General features: G+C 57.6%; 1 protein-coding gene across 4 annotated transcripts in view; it reads right to left on the bottom strand.

Annotated features, from left to right (window-relative positions):
- Positions 1-17,859, bottom strand: part of NFATC1 (nuclear factor of activated T cells 1) — a 96,756-nt gene that overhangs the window by 51,698 nt on the left and 27,199 nt on the right. For all 4 annotated transcript variants that reach the window (XM_055302945.1, XM_055302946.1, XM_055302943.1 and 1 more), the window contains 3 exons: positions 5,690-5,892; positions 4,970-5,142; positions 2,850-2,990 (listed from right to left, as the gene is read on the bottom strand). In XM_055302945.1, the coding sequence (XP_055158920.1) occupies positions 2,850-2,990; positions 4,970-5,142; positions 5,690-5,892 (517 nt within the window). The remainder of the gene's footprint in view (positions 1-2,849; positions 2,991-4,969; positions 5,143-5,689; positions 5,893-17,859) is intronic.

Below are 17,859 nucleotides of genomic sequence, written 5' to 3'. Positions count from 1 at the left end.
CAAGAGCACGACAGTCTGACGCACCCAGACTGCTGCTGCGCTCACCTATTCTGCCTCCGGCCTGCCTCAGCGGCAGGGAGCCCACGTGGCTCATGCTGTCCTCATGTGTACTCGATGTGACAGCGTCCCTTGGGTGGACTCAAACGCACGCGTGTACGAATACATGACTTAGTCCACACACACAAGTGCTACCAGTCATCTTCGCGGCTACAGATGGGGGAAGGTCAGCAAGTCACCTCCCATGCTGGTACGTCTGTGACATGTGGGGCTGGCGGCCTGAGGCCGGGCCTCCTGCACCGGACACTCAGCCACAGGCTGCCACACGCTGCCTTGTCCTCAGCAGTGCCCTCTGACGCCGAAGCCACAAACCGGACCCGAATCCTCAGAGAAAAGGTATCCTGACACCTGGACCTTTTGGGAGACACAGGAAAGGACTCCCCCCAAAATCTTGATAGTCTTCTGGAAAGCACCATCACTTACACAGCCAGAGCACCGTGCTGCCCTCCACAGTCTTTGTGACACATCTCACAAGGACTCCATAGCCCCTCCTCCCATCTGGGCTGGCCCCAGGGACCTGCCAATGCTGCCCTCAGCACAGGCACCCACGCCCCTCCATCTCTGACCTGCTCCTGCCGCGGGTGTGGGGAAGTGCACCCCTCCAGGAGGTACAGCAGCTGTGGGCACCCCTTGAACAGAAAGAACTGCTCCTTGAGACCCTCACAAAGCCCTGGGTTGCGGGTGCCCTAAGCCCAGAGCAGCTGCTGGGAGGCCCAGATGCAGGCGGTAGGTGCCCTGAGATGCCCAGAGCAGCGTCCCAGAGGGAAGAGCTGGGAGCCCGTGGGCCTCCATGGTGGGGCTTGGGCTCAGGCCTCCCAGCTCACACGCCACCCTGGCACCGGCCCAGCAGCAGCGTGAAGACTGAACTTCCCAAGAGACCAATGGCTGCATCAGACCCCTGCAGGACAGCTGCGCTTTTAACCTGAATTGACTTTAGTGTTTTCTCCAAAACATCAACTAGGAAAAGCCCAGTTACAGTTACAGAGCACATCAGGACATGTGAGGTGGAGTGAGTGCTGCCTCCGCCAGGAGTCAGAGGTCAAAGTGGTTTCCTTCTTTGGAAATGTGACTTGCATGAGATGCAAACCACCTCATTTAAATACAAACACAAGCAGTGATAGCGTCCAGAGGTGTAACCACAGTGTTCATACCCACTCACAACAGTTGCGGCCTCTGACCACATTGCCACCTATGCTCGCATCTTGCCGGCCGTGCACCTGACGCCAGGCTGCTGCAGGGAGTGGCTGGAGGGCCCCTGGGTGAGGATGGCGCTGGTTACGCACCTAGGGACTAAGGTCCCCACACTGTGGGCTGGCGGCCAACCTCCACGTGGCACTGTGATGCCATGGAGCAGAGACCTGGAAATGAGTGGGCCGGCTGGCGGGGGGACCTGCCCTGAGAAGGAGCCCCATAGTGCCCACAAAGCGGGGAGCCTCCAGGAGACCCCCATGATCCCATCCTGGCGCCAAGGTGATGGCCAGTCTGGGAAGGAAGCCGCATGGACTTCTCCTTTGGGTGGCAGCCAGGAGAGTGCCGCCTGGGGCTGCATCTCAGTGCATCTCCTTGCAGCCCGGCAAGCAGAGCGCCGAGGCTGTGACCCCCACCCATGCTTGTTCATACAAAGCTCAAATGGTTAAACCATTTCAAAATTACCCTCCTCCAAAAAAAGGTGTTCCAGTAACGCAAATACTGATCATTATGCCTTGTCGTTTTTCTCCATAATTCACAACGTGTTTTCCAATTATGTGCATGATTACACAGGATGACTGAGCTGAACACGCAGGACTCTCAAGCCCGTTTTGATGGAGGCACTTAAGCTTCCTGCACAAAATCAAGACCTCATTGTGGATGCTAATCACTGGCCTGGTTTCTAGTGATCAGCGTGGGTCCTGCACTGGTGCTCTCCGGAAAACTCTCCGTTTCTGCAGGAAAAGGGGAGGAGAACACAGCCCAGCGGCAGCAGCCCCATCAAGGGGGAAGGACCTCATGCCCATTGGCCATGCTTGGCAGGGAACCAGCTCCAAAATCAGCTGCAGAGAACTTCTGGGAGAGGTGAGCCCCGCACACCCTCTCACCCGCTCTTATTTGTGATTTGCACGGGTGCCTGGGGGCCTCTTGTCAGACGGTTCTCGGGGCAGGAGCTGCGCACACACGCACATCTGCCTGGCGTGGCACACCCAGGGGCCTATTGCCCAAACATCAGACAAGAGAGACATGCAGCAACCATGCCCCACCACTCCCCACACCGAGGTCTGCCCCCACCCACTTTGACGTCTACACATTCGGAGTGGTCTACACACACACACAGAATGGCTGAGAACCCAAGTGCCACGGCTCACACAGCAGCAGCACCTGCCTCTGCATCTGTGGCACCAATAAGAACGTGAGCCTGAAGGATGCCGGGGAGGCTTCAGGTCCAGGTACAGGTCCCACCGCCTGCCACGGCTGCCCCGCAGCCAGACGCTTGCCTCCAAGACGGCTGGGCTTCAGCCAGACGAGAAGCCCTTGTCTCTACAGAGCAGAACAGTGCTTCCCAAGACGGCATGCATGGTGGCCCGGGGCAGGGCCTGTGCACAGCCAGGAGGGCGCCCTCCATCCAGTCCAGGCAAAGGGCCAGGGGCCATGGCCAGCATGTGGAAGGCAGCCCGCTGACACAGGCAGAGCTAGGAGATCTGCTCCTGCTTCCCAGCACACAGACACCCGCAGAGTGGCCATGCTCTGCCACCAGGAACCAATTCCACCTGTGCCCAGAGCGGGGAAACACTCCTACAGCCTGTTCGCACAGGAAGTACCTGGTGCTTTCTCCACAAATATGACTTTGGAGTCTTGCAGAAAGTTGTGTCCAGACAGGACCATCTTCTTCCCACCAAGGACGGGGCAGCTGGCCGCGCTCTGCTTCTCCACGAGGGGCAGCTCCTGGGCCGACCGCTGGGCTGCATGGGGTCAGAACAGGGAGAATGAGCATGTGCCCCCAGCCCCACGTCACGCAGCAGCCTGAGTGGGTGCCCGGGCTCGGCCAGGCGGTCAGGAACTTGGATTTCCTGGCAGCTGCTCAGGGTCTGGGGCAGGGGGCACGGCACGTACACGGAGCACTAGGGCAACCGCATGCGGCACCCTGGCCACCCTAAGGACAGCCTCCTTCATGAGAGGCAGCAGCCCCATGCAGGTTCGTGTGACCGCGCACACAGGGCAATCACACATCCGATCTGCGCACATGGGGAAATCAGGAGGCAGGAATGCGTGTTCGAACGCGTGTACGTCTGTGTGTGAGCCTGGGTGTGGGGTGGGGAGGAATACGTGCACACGTGCATGTAAGTCTGCGCATGAGCCTCCCTGGGGTGAATGCGTGCGCGTGCGTGTGTGCATCTGTGCGAGAGCCTCTGTGGGGGAATGCGTGCGTGCGCCTGCATGTCCTGTGTGAGCCTTCCACTCCAGGGGCCCCTCGGCTGTGTGCGGCCCAGATACAGCCTCCAGGGTAGGAGCAGCTGACTGGACCCCCTGTCACGGTGAGCAGAGCGTGGACTCCTAGAGCTGGGAGCCACAGGGAGACCCTCCCCAGGCACTGTGGGCGTGCGGGCCCCGTGTGAACCAACGGAGGGGCCTGGGGCTTCGGTCCTGTCTGGGCTGCGGGACCAGAGGGGCCGGGACAAGACAGGCAGTGACCAGAGCACAGGGCAGTTGGGTCATCTGGGGATGACAGGGCACAGTGAGGCCACCGACCCAAACTTTCTGGGCAGAAACAGCGGCAAGCACGGGCGTTTCTGCCACCAGCTCCACACCAGCAGTTCTCCTGCAGCCAGTGGGCTGGAGGGTGGAAGTCCCTGGGGCTTCACGGGGTCGGGGGACAAGGCACAGCCATGGCTAGGGAGTCCCGGGCACCGAACTGGGTCAGACTCTCAGGTCAGAGGTGAGGGAACCAAACCCAGATGCTCCCTAAGGTGGGCAGGTGAGTGTCCTGTGACAGCCACACCCTATGACAGGCGTTCTGACAGTGACCGCACTGTTCATGACAGTGGGCCGCATGTCCCGCCAGACCCTGCAAAGACTCCTGCGTGTCCCGCCCCCGAGAGCAGCCACTGCACACGGGTTTGTGGGGCTTCTGTCAATCACCTCACTTGCCGACAAAAGTCAACAAAGTCACTGCCAGGGGTCATGGAGCCCCTGCAGGAGCAGGGTGTCAAGCCCAAGGCTGGATGCTCCTGAATCACACACAGGATGAAAGAAAGGAAAACCAGGGGCCACTAGGGAAGGCAAGCAAGTCCTATGCGGGCTGGCAAACTTAGTTTGCTCCACCCCACAACCAGACTGACGACCGAGTCCCACTCAGGTTCCATGCATGCACCTCGGGGTCTTAGCAAGCACGTTGGGGTCCATGCACGCATCCTGGGTCTCAGCAAGCACCTTGGGGTCCATGAATGCACCTCGGGGTCCCAAAACAAGCACCTCAGAGTTCCGAGCATGCACCTTGGTGTTCTGTGCAAGCATCTCGGGGTTCAAGCAAGCACCTTGGGGTCCTGAGTAAGCACCTTGAGGTCTGAGCAAACACCTCGGGGTCCCATGCATGCATCTCAGGGTCCGATGCATGCATCTCAGGGTTCAAGCAAGGACCTCGAGGTCTGAACAAACACCTCAGGGTCCCATGCATGCATCTTGGGGTCCCGTGCATGCATCTCAAGGTTTGAGCAAGCTCCCCTCCTTGTCCTCCCTGCAGGTGCCGGCAGCAGGTGCCAGCAGCACACAAGAACCTGTAAACCTAAATGCCTGCACAGCAGCCCCACGGGGTTGATATGGCAGGCCGGAGACAGAAGCAACTGCACAAGCAGGAGGGAAGAGTCCATGCATCTACACGAACAAGGACAGGAAATGTGTCACAGAAATGAGAGAATGACACAGGCCTGGCTCCGGTACTCACAGCACTCAATGGGGTTGGAAGCCACCTGCAGGGACAGTGTCCGGCCATTGGGCTGCGGGATGTGGACTCGGAAGACCAGCCTCACCCTGGTGTTCTTCCTCCCAATGTCTGTCTCCCCTTTCCGCAGCTCGATGTCAGAGTTTCGGAGCTTCAGAATCCCGGCACAGTCCACGCTGCCCAGAACAAGAGTCCACACGGGTCATCAGTCCCTGATGTGCAGCTCAGGGTGCCCCACTCCACCCCCTGCCAGGCCCACGGAGCCCCACACACCCGCACGGGGAGATGGCACTGCATTTAGCGCCCAGAGGTGTCAGTGGGAGGGGCAGAGCCATGAGGATGGGCCTTGCCACCCACAGGAGGGTCAGTTGTCAGCTCACAGAGGGCAGGCCTGCCGGGCCTCAGAGCCACTCGCGGCAGCAGCGACAGAGCCTCTCAGGAGACACCTGCCTGTACGCACTGCACTCCTTCCACAGGCAGCGTTTGCATCTGGTTGCCAGCGAACCCAAAAATGAACAGGTGTCATGTTCAGGAGGTGAGGGCAACCTGATGGTGGACAGGCAGCCGGGACCGGCCATTGAGGTGCTACGGACCTGTCACCCTACAGATCTGTGGGGTGCCGAGCCCAGGGCCAGGGCAAAGGGGAGAAGCAGGCATGCTGGCCACACTGCCCGGCACTGCCCCGTGCGCCCTGAGTGCCCCAGCCACGCAGGCATGGCTTACATGGCTCGCATGTTGTTCTCAGGCAGCAGTGGGATTTCCAGGACTTTGGTGTTGGAGAGGATGGCTTCATGACTGGTAGTGGAGACAGTCTTGCCTGTGATCCGGTGCACCTGGTAGAAGGCGTGGGGTCTCAGCAGGCGGTCGTCGGCCGTCCCGATGAACAGCTGTAGTGTGAGCGGTTCATTCTCCAAGTAGCCGTGAAGCTGCGGAGAGAACAACAAGAGACCCCGGTAAGCACCTGCGCACAAAACGGCTCAGAACCACTGAAACGTTTACAAGCAGAGGCTGACTTGCTAGGGAATCATGCAGCAGGTGCTTGGTGCTAAGTACCCCTGCAGCCCGGCCCCTCAATGAAGGACTCAGGAATACCACCCTAAGGGCGCCCTAATGGCCCTGGACCCATGTGAGCTGCGAGCATTCCTGTTGCCTCCATTCAAACACACATCCACGTGTGCCCCCCCCACATGCACATCTTGCACACGTGCCTGCACCACCCTGAGCAGCACCCAAGATGCCGGCAGCAGCTGGGAGGGGCTCTGCGTCCCCACAAAGCCTCCCGCTGCAGCCCACCTCCTCCTTTCGTGTGTCTCCCTGGCAGCTTGTGACACTGTCCGCTATAAAGACCACATGCTGCTGGCGCCTCCCAGAAACAGCACTCAGCTGTCTGCAGAAAACTTCTCCCTAATAAACTCACATGTGCACCCCCAGGATAGGGTACTTTCTCCCTTGCACCCTGTCCTGATGTCCTGATGACACAGGACACTCCAGATAGACACAAAGTTGGCCCCTTTTTGCCCTGCTCAGGGCCGCTCTGCCCCTGGAGCAGGTGAGGGCTCCCTGCGGCCCTGGTGCCCCCAGCTCGTCTCCAACCATGGCAGGAAGCCCCATAGCAGGGCCTGGATCCTGGGAAGGGCCTGGCAATCCCAAGCTGTTGGCTCTGTGTTTCATAGTCACACTCACTTTCCTCGACAACAGACAGTTGCTCTAACGCCGCTGCCAGATGACCCCGTGGGGCCGGGGGCTACCAGTGCCTCAAAGGAGCCTGGAGGCCAGCTGCCTGCCAGCAGTCGTGTTGCCAGCAGCCAGCACCCTGACCTGCAGGCATGGGGGGGCTGAGAACCTATGGAAGGATGGCCCTGAGGAGCAGACACACGTCCTTGCCATCCCACCCACGGAGCACAGTTGTGAGTGTGACACCCCAGAGCACCTGCTACAGAGTGGGCACCCGAGGGGCATGCGGCAGGGCCAGGGAGGTGGGAGGGCACCCTGAGGTCCCTTTACCCACATAAGGAGGCCGGTATGGGGTCACAGGGACCTGCCCTGCAGTGCAGACCCGAACAACGGGGGCCTAGGGGGGACAGATAGGGCTCCCGTGTGAACCAGCGGGAGGTTTCTGTGCAGGCGGCAGGGCCGTGGCCAGGCTCGTGGCAACAGGGCTCAGGCCTCACGCATATCCCGCCTATACTGGTGCAGCTTTTATACTCGTGTTGACATCCCAATTTGAAAACAATAAACTTGAGAAGCAAGAACAACAGCCCAGAGGCTGATGGAGGCTGACGCGACAGCGGGCAGGTCTGGGGCTCCCAAGGTGCAGCCGTGGCCTCAGATGGGATGCAGGCCGGCCACTCACCATCACTGTCCTGCCTCCTTGGCCAGCGAGACGCCATGGGAACACAAAAGGCCCCAGGCTGAGCGCTTGCTTCTGAAGACTCCTGTCTGCACCCCACGTTTCCCCTGGCCTCAGGTGGAAGGTGCTCTTTATGGAATCAGAGGTGCATGTGAGTGGCGCATGCCCGTCAGCTGCCACGAGGAGGCAGGAAGGTAAGGCCAGCCCAGCTTCGGGTGGCAAACCTTTCGTCTCCGGAGAATGCAGGTATCCACATGCCAAGTGCATGCACCTCATTCCCATGTGGGGGAGAGCCCAAGCCCCCAGGGGAGCCCCAGGTCGGATTGAAGAGGCCAGCTGTGCCCGGGTCGCGTTGCCCGGAGGTCTGTCCACGAGCGTCCATTTCCCTGTCACGACCTGCACCCAGGGCCTCACAACATTCATTCTAAGTACAGCAATGTCTTCACCCTCAACCCAACTTAGAATAAAAAACACATTCGTCTGCAGTCACACCACAGAGGAGTCATGGGGATCCACCCTAGGAGTCCGTTACCCCGGAGGAGCAAGCACCTGCCTCTCCACATGTGCAGGGCAGCAGTGAGCCGTTAATCAAAACCAGGCTCGGAAAGACACATGTACTTACTGTTTTAACTTAATTAGAAGATAAGTTCCTTACAGGTTCTGAGTTCCCAGAGGACAACCCACGACGACGACTGTTCAGGAGGCAGATCTACGCACTGTCAGCAAACTGAATGTCTGGGCCCAGCCCACCACCTGCCACCGCTGGGCAGAAGAGGACCGGGCACTCGTGAGAGGCCACAGGGCAGGGCCAAGGCCCAGGCACCACGTGTGCACCATGTGGCAGTTCAGTAGGGAGACTCTGACCATCACCCCAGGGATCTCCCAGTGCTTCCTGCAGACGGTGTGCCTGGACGGAGAACACACACACTCGTGCATGCACGCCTGCGGGCATGTGTGTACTCACACCCCACACACTCAGAGCCCACGTGCACACATGCATACGCTCACAGGAGGGCTCCCCAGACACAGAGGTGCTGTGTGTGGTTAAGGCTTGTGGCCCGAAACTTGTGCACTGGGCACACCATTTTCATCTTTTAGTGCCTGTAACAGGGTCCCACGCATCCATGGACGTGGTCATCGTCAAAGTGGCTTCTTCATATTAAAATAATATGGTCCAGATCTACAGGTTCCTGACACACGTGGACCAAACACGTGTCTGACAGGAGTGTGCACACAGGCAGGGAGCACCGCTGGGGAGATGCCTGCAGAGGGACCGGGGATGCTGTGCCCGTGTGGTCAGCATGTGTGGAAGGGCTGCTCCTCTCAGCCCTGCATGTCCACACACGGTCTTGCGGCCCTGTGCACACAAGCACCTCACTGAGACCATATGTGGAGAACCCGTCCACAACGCCCGTTCCCAGGCAGTTCTCACTGACAAAGTGCTCTCCTCGTGAACACACGAGCATCCCCACCCGCACGCCTGGGTCAGGGTCAAGGCCAGGACCGGCTTGTGTGGCCCACTCAATCCCGTGTCCTCACTGTGGGGGAGGGTCACTTCAATCCTTTGCAGATTTAATGAGCTAAGGAGCCTTTGTGTTGTGCTGGACTCAAATCTACATTTTCATAACAGGCGACGTGCAAGTAAAATCAGAGCCTGATTAAGGGCTGATTTGCCCTGTTTTGCCACTTGCGGTTTCTTTCTGTGACATTTAACACAATAAGGCGTAAATGAGTCTTTGGCCAGAATAGCCTCTCATGTGGCCAAGGCGTGTCCGTGGCAGAGGAGGCAGCCCCACTTGCTCACACCACTGGGAAATGACAGTTCCCACGTCCCCCAGGGCCTCCCTGGGCCGCCTCTCTGAATGCATGCAGAGCGCAGTGGATTCTGGGTACAACTTCACCCTTTTAAAAACATGTCATTTCAGTGAAAATGGGAATATTTAAGGTTTAACCTGGGAGATAAACATCTATTATTCAAAACATGAAGTTCATTTTCAGGAAAGCAGTTTGAACAGTCCACACGCTGCCCTACATGGGCGCTCTGCCTCCGGCATGGTTCACCATCTGTCAAGACGGTATTTATAAAGTTACCTGTCATAACAATGACCTCTCTTTGCTTCAGCTAAACAAAATGTATTATTCCATTTTCAAGGTGTAAGAGCTGCTAAGTTTTCTACACGTAAGAATGTTTGTTTTTAGCTCCTGTGCTTACCTCAGCACTCAGGGGTGGGTGATAAGTGACAAGTGGGGCAAAACCCTTTGAGAGCGCCGCTGGACACGTGCAGGCAGGGTCGCGATGGCACAGCTTGCTGTTCAGCCAGTGTAAAATTCACCTCTTTACACGAGGCCCAAAGGAACCACAGGGAGGGAAGCCCAGCTTGCAATCAGGATTCACGCTTTAACCTGAACTTGCAGTGACCACAGTAACTTGTGGCCCTGCGTAGTGTGAACCCTCATGTTAGGGTAGGTCCTGAATCCTCACCGCCCGACAGGGAGGCTGCGCCCGCACCTACACGGGGTTTCCTACATCCACGCACATTCCCTCCCAAATGACAGAAGGAAAGCTGCACGGTCTCTACCTGACGGCACTGCTACCTGATACAGGAGGTGATGGCGTGACAGTGACTGCATCAGGGGGCAGAGCCTAGCTGTCACACCACCTCATGCCTAAGATGACCATGGCACACAGATGAACAGCAACCTGCTGCCCATGGAGACCTTATTAAGGGAGCAGAACACAAGAAAGCCGGACAAGAGCAGAACCAGGCCTGACATGTGGAGCCTGCCATCGGAGAACTCCTGATCTGCCTGAGAACACACACGGATGGATCCACACTGGCCTTCACCAGATGCTGCCCCTGCTCTTTACAGCCATGCCCCTAGGCACCTGCTAAAAACAGTGTGAGCAGAGCCTTCACGGGGGTCTGAGCTCAATCTCTGCAGAATAGAGCCTCCCCGCTGCATGAAACACTCAGGATCCACCTCAAGAGCCTGGCCGTGTACGCAAGCATGTGAGCGTGCATTGCACATGTGTGCAGATGTTTACAGAAGTCTGCGTCTGCACGTAGCAGGTGTGTGTCTCATTGGATGCAGGTAGAACTGCTGGCATGCGGTCGGGAAGGGGCTCCTGGCCAGGCTGCTAACAGGATGACTAGGCGGCCAAGGCGATAGTCCTGCGCAGGCAACGCCAAGTCATTTTTAACAGCTTTACTCAGGCAACAGTTTCTGTGGCAAAAGTCCATCCACTTTTAACCACATAACTTAAGATTTGAAGTCCTTCCTGTAAAAAAAAAAAACACTCAGGGACATAAGGAGGGCGGGGAAAATGGGCTTGTTTTCTGATGTTAATGTTGGTATTGTGCTGTCTTCTCAGGAAAAGGGAAGGAAGATTCAGTCGAAGTGAGGACCAGATTGCATCCAGAGCTGCCTGGGCTGTGAGCTCTGGTTTGGTAGGGGGTGTGGTCAGCAGACCCTATGTGGGAGAGTATGGATGGAAGACCAACAGCGTTATGGTAAGGCTCTGCACACCATCCACACAGGTGCACCTGTGAAGACCGGACGCACAGAGCAAAGGCTGAGTCTCCGCAGCAGGAGAGCAGCTTGCAGGCCCACCAACAGAGCCCCTGACAGCTCTGGACTCTAAGATCTCTGGGGGCCCAGGTTACCCTTCAGAAGGGGTCCGTGCATGATCTCAGGCTGCATGGATTCTAACCTAAAGATAAAGGACCTGGTGATGGATGCCCCATACCCTGTGCCACAGTAGGAGAGCCGGGAGGGGATGCTTGGGTGGCTCAGCGGTTGAGCTCTAGCCTTTGGCTCAGGGCGTGATCCTGGAGTCCTGGAATCGAGTCCAACATCGGGTTCCCCGCAAGGAGTCTGCTTCTCCCTCTGCCTGTGTCACTGCCTCTCTCTCTGTGTCTCATGAATAAATAAATAACACCTTAAAAAAAAAAAAGAGAGCCAGGAGGCTGAAGTCACTCCCTCCACACATATGTGTACATCCACACACACACACACAGTACACAGAGGATCATATATGTGTACACACTTGTGTATGTATGTGTGCACACGTGTATGTGGCTTGTACATGACTGTAGATGTACATGTGTGTGCAAGGGTGCACATGCATGTATGTGTACATGTGTGCATGCATGCCTGTAGGCGTATATGTGTACGCGTGTGTGTGCATGAGTGTGCGTGCCTGCTTGTAGGTGTATGTGTGTGTATGCCTGTAGGTGTAGGTATGTTCATGTGTGTGTGTGCATGCCTGTAGGTGTACATGTGTGCATGCATGCCTGTAGGTGCCTGTGTGTGCATGTGGTGAGTGTGTGCACTACATCCAACAGCAATGCTAAGTTTATATGATGTCACTTAAATTCTGCGAATTCCTCCTGTGAACGACCTGACAAAGGCCCTAGACCGGGTTCCTCCTCATCTAATAGCAGAGTTACCCAGCACTTAAGCTGCACTTGGTCACAGTCCTGACAACAGGAGGACTCTAGGGGCTGTGCACTGTTCCCTTCAGGACAAAAAGCTCACTCTAGAGTTCCCTGCGTTTTGACACAGAGAATGTTTCTACCTTTCTGAAACAGTAAAAAATAAAAAGTAGTGAGAGCTGTGGCTAATGAGTCTGTTGTGTAAGTATTTGGGAAGCACAGACTCCCCGAGACCATGCCCCCAGGACCACTGGCCACCACCCTCGACCAGACAGGGACAGTGCTCTGCCTCTGGGAACAGACTCACATCTGCTAATGGGATGGCTACAGTTCACAATAGATTTGAAATTTTCCAAGGACTCTAACAATCAACTGTTCACTCAAAAAGTCCCAGTATTTGATTTTGCTGAAGGGTGGGTGCACATCTTCAACAAAACACGGATGAAACAGAGGTGACCAAGAGGCTCAGAGCTTGGGCGTCCCTTGGGGGCACCTGCACAGAAGTGTCTGGGGCTCAGGGGCACTCATCAGAACCAGACACAGCAAAGGTGGCTTCTGAAGCACCTGTTGGCATTTCTGCTCTCATGGGCGGATGTGCTGTGTCGGGGAGCTGCCAGGTGGAGCTGGAGTCCCATGTCTCCTGGCTGCCCCCTGCGTCCCAGGATGCCTGCCTGCCAAGTTACCTAAACACAGAGCTGCCTGGGCTGTGAGATCTGGTTTGGTTAAACCCCTGGGGCTCTACGAGCCAGGTCGGCCTCTTCTCCGGCTCTGGCAAAGTGAACTTGCTGCCACTGGCGGCATGGAATTTCATGTTCCCAGGGGGCGGGGGGCCAGGAGCACGCTCCTCACTGCTCCTCACTGCCTGGCTCGTTCCCTTCACTGTCAAGACCTTAGACCTGGGCAGCCCTGGTGGCGCAGCGGTTTAGTGCCGCCTGCAGCCCGGGGTGTGATCCTGGAGACCCGGGATCGAGTCCCATGTCGGGCTCCCTGTATGGAGCCTGCTTCTCCCTCTGCCTGTGTCTCTGCCTCTCTCTGTGTGTGTCTGTATGAATAAATAAAATCTTTAAAAGGGAAAAAAAAAAGACCTTAGCCCTGCCCCCACTGACCAGGTGAGGACAGGTGGGCAAGGCCCACACACGGATCAGACAAAGGTAGAGGACCAGCTCTCCTCACTCCGCAACCCCCACCAGTCAACTGGCGCACGTCTGTGAATCAGCAACCCATCGGGACCCCGAGAGACAGAAGGTTCTGGTCCAAGGCTTGTTTCCCTGATTCCACTTCCCAGTGTGTCACCTCGAGCTTTCCTGCCATGCGGTTCCTGCCCAGTGACCCAGAGAAGGAGCCCTCCCCTGAGCGCAGGGAAAGGGGCAGGATTCCCCCATTCCTGGAGCAACCGCACCACAGGAGCGCTGCAGGGATCTTCACGCAGGGCATTCCAGCTGCAGGGCACAGTGGTTGTGTGGACACCGAGCAGAGTGGAGACGGTCACAGGCCGGCTCCCACTGAGACTGAGGGCACACAGGCGGAGGCAAGGGAAGAGAGGGGAGGCTGGGGGCGCCATCACAGCCATGGCAGGACCTTGGCCCACCAGCTCGTGGCAAATGGTGTGTCATCCGCCATGGGAGCAAGGCACCCGGGGCCATGTCTGAGGGAGGGCACCCTCATCGGCTGCCCAGCCCTGACCCCTGTGAGCTGACCCTGCAGACGGTACAGTTCACGCCTCAGTGTGCCCATTTTGCAGCTGGAGGTGACCAAGTGCAGGAGACCCCAAGACGTCACACGCGGAGCTGGCTGGTGGGGCGCTGCGGGGGACGTGATGGGATTCCCACAGACGTGCGTGGATGCATCCAGAGAAAACAAATTACATTATCTTTGGATGAAAAAATGTTTTGCATGGAAACACTACATTTAGCATTTCTAATTAAAAACATGCTGAGAAGCCTTGACTTTCTGCTGAGGGAAAGAAATGATCTAGAAACAGAGTGCCTATGAGTCCCAGAAACCATTAGGAAACGTTAAACTAAAAGACAGCAGCAAACACATCTTTGGTGATTCTAGAACCCAGAGCAACCCCAAGACCCTGGCCACGGGGAGGCAACAACAAAGTTCTAGAAACATCCGTCTTCTAAGAAAGCCACGTCCAATCACGTGGCAGGCTGGCATCTGCATAGGTGCAGGACACCTGCAGGGGCACATCCAGGGGCTCCCAGGAGCTTGCAGGACCCACCCCACCGGGCACATGGGGTGGAGCTCCCTTAGAGGCCACTGCACCCACCACGCAGCCCTGGTCTGACAAAACTCGTGTCCATCACCTGCACTGACCTCCCTGCACCCAGGGACCCTCACATGCTTAGAGGCCACTGAGGTCATGCTCCCTGACCTCCCTCCTCCTCAGGGCAGGCCATGAGTCCTAGCAGGGCAACACCTGGTCAGTGTGACCATAAACACATGAGGAGGTGGCGGTCATGGGCCACTGTCCGAGCACAGAGGTGGCTGGAGGTGCGGTGACCTTCCCGAAGCCATGCCTGGCCCCTGGTGTTTGCTGTCAGTGACCCCAAGGCAGCGAGGGCAGGGCTCCAGCACAAAGGCCGGTGCAGGAGGCAGGCAGGCACCTCCTCCCAGCAGCCAGTGCTACAGGAGGGATGGCCACCCGTGAGGCCAGTCAAGGCGTGATTGTGCATCCCACCTTGGCTCACTCAGGCCCACAGCCAGGCCGAGGGGCGTCCGTGCTGACACAGAGCAGGGCGCTCAGTCACAGACAAGAGCCCACTGTTCTCCGGCAGGAGAGCAGGGGCCTGAGGGCAGCCCAGCTGGTGGGGACTGCACCCACCGGCCTGAGCAGGGACAGTTATGGAACTGTCCAGTCCAGAGACCTCTCCCCAAGATGGGATAGCCGTTAGGGCATGCAGCAGGACAAAGGGTGAAAACTGGGGTATCTGAACAGGTTGCTGCCCCTCTGCCTGGCCCAACCCTTGGGACCCGCGTGGAGGAGCAAGGCTGTTTAGGGGACGCACCTCTCCTCTGCCGGCCTGTGCTTCCTGGGGCCCCAGGGCGGGTGACACCTAGCATCCTGTCCCCCTGCAGACAGTCTGGCTCCCAGTCTGAAGACCAGGCTTTCTGGTACCCCAGGCTGAGGGGCAACCTCAGAGCACCCAGAGCAGGGATTTCCCACCAGGTCCAGCCCTGAGGGCACCCAGCATCTGTGGCTCGGCCTCTGTCGGGAGGGACAGCAGGGGTGTGGGGTTCTCTACTTTGACATTCTTCTTTAAAAAAAAAAAAGATTTTATTTATTTATTCATGAGACACACACATACACACACACACACACACACACAGAGAAAGAGAGAGAGGCAGAGACACCGGCAGAAGGAGAAGCAGGCTCCATGCAGGGAGCCTGTTGTGGGACTCGATTCCGGGACCCCAGGATCACGACCTAAGCCAAAAGCAGACGCCCAACTGCTGAGCCACCCAGGGATCCCATACTTCGACATTCTTATTAAAAATGGATGTCTCACCCTTGACTCCAGTTAAACTGCCTAACACCCCCATCTCACCTGCATCTGACAGGTTCAGGGGCTCAGCCGCAGTGAGCACATAGCACATGTGTCTACGTGGGAAAGCCCCTCAAAGGACGTTTCAGGAAACCACATGCGGTTACTAGAAGGTTGGCGTCATTAAGGGCGATGGGCAGAGGCTCTGAGCCTGCGGCGACTTTATCCTAAAATCTCTGCAGCAAGGAAAAGGAAGCCAAAGTTTTGAATCAGAAGATTTCTGGCAGCTTCCACGGCTACATAAGACACGGCCTTTACACCCAAGTGAGCATTTGGGTTGTAAGGAAAACCAGACCACACCTCTGCCAGCTCAGCTGACCCACAAAGCTCACACCGGTGTCCAAACGTCCACATCCAGGACCTGCCTGAGCTCACGAGCCTTTGTCCGGAGATGGCAACACACCTGCGAGGATTCCCTCGTGACGACGTCTTGGTTGCAGTGCCACGTGCAGTGGAGTGGCTCTGGCTCCAGCTCCGGGGCGTCTCTCTGGCTTTGCTTCAGGGGGACATGCTCTTGGCTGTTGACATAGAGCTGATGACATATGTCAGTGGTGCTGGGCATGTGCTCCAGGTGTGCCTGCCAGTGTTGGGAGTGCAGTGAGCCAGACAGTTGCCAGACGGCCCCCATGCGCCCCACCAGGCAGCAGGGGTGCAGGACAAGGTGGCGCCGATAGAAGAGTGTGTGCTCGGTGGACCACCTGCCCGGACACGGCTGCAGGGGTAGAGGCAGCCCTGTGGAGCACGAATCTGCGCCCTCAGCAGGTCTGCCACACTGGGCCACGGGGCTGACCGGGGTTGGTTTGGGGTTAGATCTGCTTCTAACCTCCGACAATGTGGCATCTCGGCTCCACGTGCCCGGTGCCCTGTTCTGTGGATCATGCCAGATGCTTGCACCCTGCTGGGCCCACATGGGTTTGCCATCAAGCAATAACTTTGGGAACATCCATCCATCTGCCTTTTGTGAAAATACTGGCGTTCCGGTTAACAGCCCTGCCTTGAGCATAGGAGGCAGCACCCACTGTGACCACTCAAGAGAAACAACGGGACAGACCTCTGGGTGAGAAGAAAGGTGCTGTGGGCATTGGGAGCACCCAGACCGCTCTGCAGCCCCATCCATATGGGGCAGCAGTGGGGTGCATAACATGATGAGTCATCACAGTAGCAGGGAGTCTCTGCCTGTTTCTGAGACCTGAGAGCAGGGTGTCCTCCCTGGTGTATCCGTCCTGGGCTTCTGCCCTCAGAGTCCTACAGGCAGCGAAAACTGGGCCTGCTCTGTGGGGGCCCAGGGAGGCCTAGAGGTTCCAGGAGACACCTGCACCCCAGGGCACAGCTGCTCCACGGTGGGGAGGGGGGCAAACCCTGCTGCCTGGGCCTGGGTGTCCCCACATCCTGCAGAGGCTCCAGAGCCAATTCCTTTATTGATGGGGTTGGGGGGGGGCACACTGGCCACTGGTCCCTGACTGGACAGCCTAACTAACGGCACAAGGTACAGCCCTCAAACACTGTTTACAGCCCAATAAGACTTTCCCTGGGTTTCCTGTTTCAGGGACCTATTAATTATTCACACAGGCCCGGCCTCTGTGTGGTGGGCTAGATGCTATCGAGCAGTTATTTTGGTAACTTGGTAAACAGAGCTTAAGTCTTTGACCCTGGGTCAGAGGTCAGCAACATCTGCCAGGTCGCTGCTTGGGGCCCTGAGGGGCGGGGGTAAGGGGGGGACAAGAGACCCTCCCCAGATTAGGTCTCTGGAGTCCACCCACCACACCCTCACCTGAGCCCTGCTCTGTGTATGAGGTGCTGGGTACTGCGCAGAGGGCGGGGAGGGTGGGCTCAGGGCGCAGAAACAAAGCAGGAACCCCCTGCCTCTCAGGCCTGAGTCTCTGGTTAGCAAGCAGCAGCCCGGAGGAGGGCCACCCCTGGGAAGGTGGATCTCATGGCAGGCCCTCCCCAGACGAAGGCCTCTGAGAACCTGGGGGAACCTCAAGCCCATGCTCCCCAAGGGGCTGTTCTCTATGACGGCTGCAGACTGACCCAAGCTGGACTACACCCGGGCAGAGCGCAGCAGCCCCAAGTGCTGGCTGCTGACATCCTTCCAATCCAAGGGCATGAACACAGGTGCTCAGGAGAAATGGAACGCAGGCTGGGGTCCCACGGGCTCGCTGCACGCCCAAGCCCTGAGCGACACCACAGGCACACGCAGAAACAGAGCAAGACTCCAAGAATGCTGAAGGCTCCTCCTGCCCCTCAGCCATGGTCTGACTGTGCCTGGGAGGACGCCTCAGATGGTGCTATGTGTCCTGGATGCGGGGTGGGTGGCGGCTGGTGTGCTCCTTCCTGCGGTCACAGACGCTCCAGAAGAGCAGGTCCTCCTTCTGGGGCCCGGCTGGGGCGTTTCCACTCTGCAGACGACTTTGATTTGATGGAGACACTTAGGATTGAAAGTCTGATGAGCAGCAGGCGCAGGACGGCGGGTTTCTATGGGGCTCCTGAGTGCATGTAACGGTTCTTGTCTGCCAGTAATGGTCTCCCCAGACCAGAGCCCACAGCCTGAGGACC

Source organism: Nyctereutes procyonoides, unplaced genomic scaffold (genome assembly GCF_905146905.1).
Source record: "Nyctereutes procyonoides isolate TBG_1078 unplaced genomic scaffold, NYPRO_anot_genome, whole genome shotgun sequence".
In the NCBI taxonomy this organism is placed as follows: Eukaryota; Metazoa; Chordata; class Mammalia; order Carnivora; family Canidae; genus Nyctereutes; species Nyctereutes procyonoides.
The sequence above is the reverse complement of the archived record's forward strand: the minus strand, read 5'-3'. Positions and strand labels throughout refer to the sequence as shown.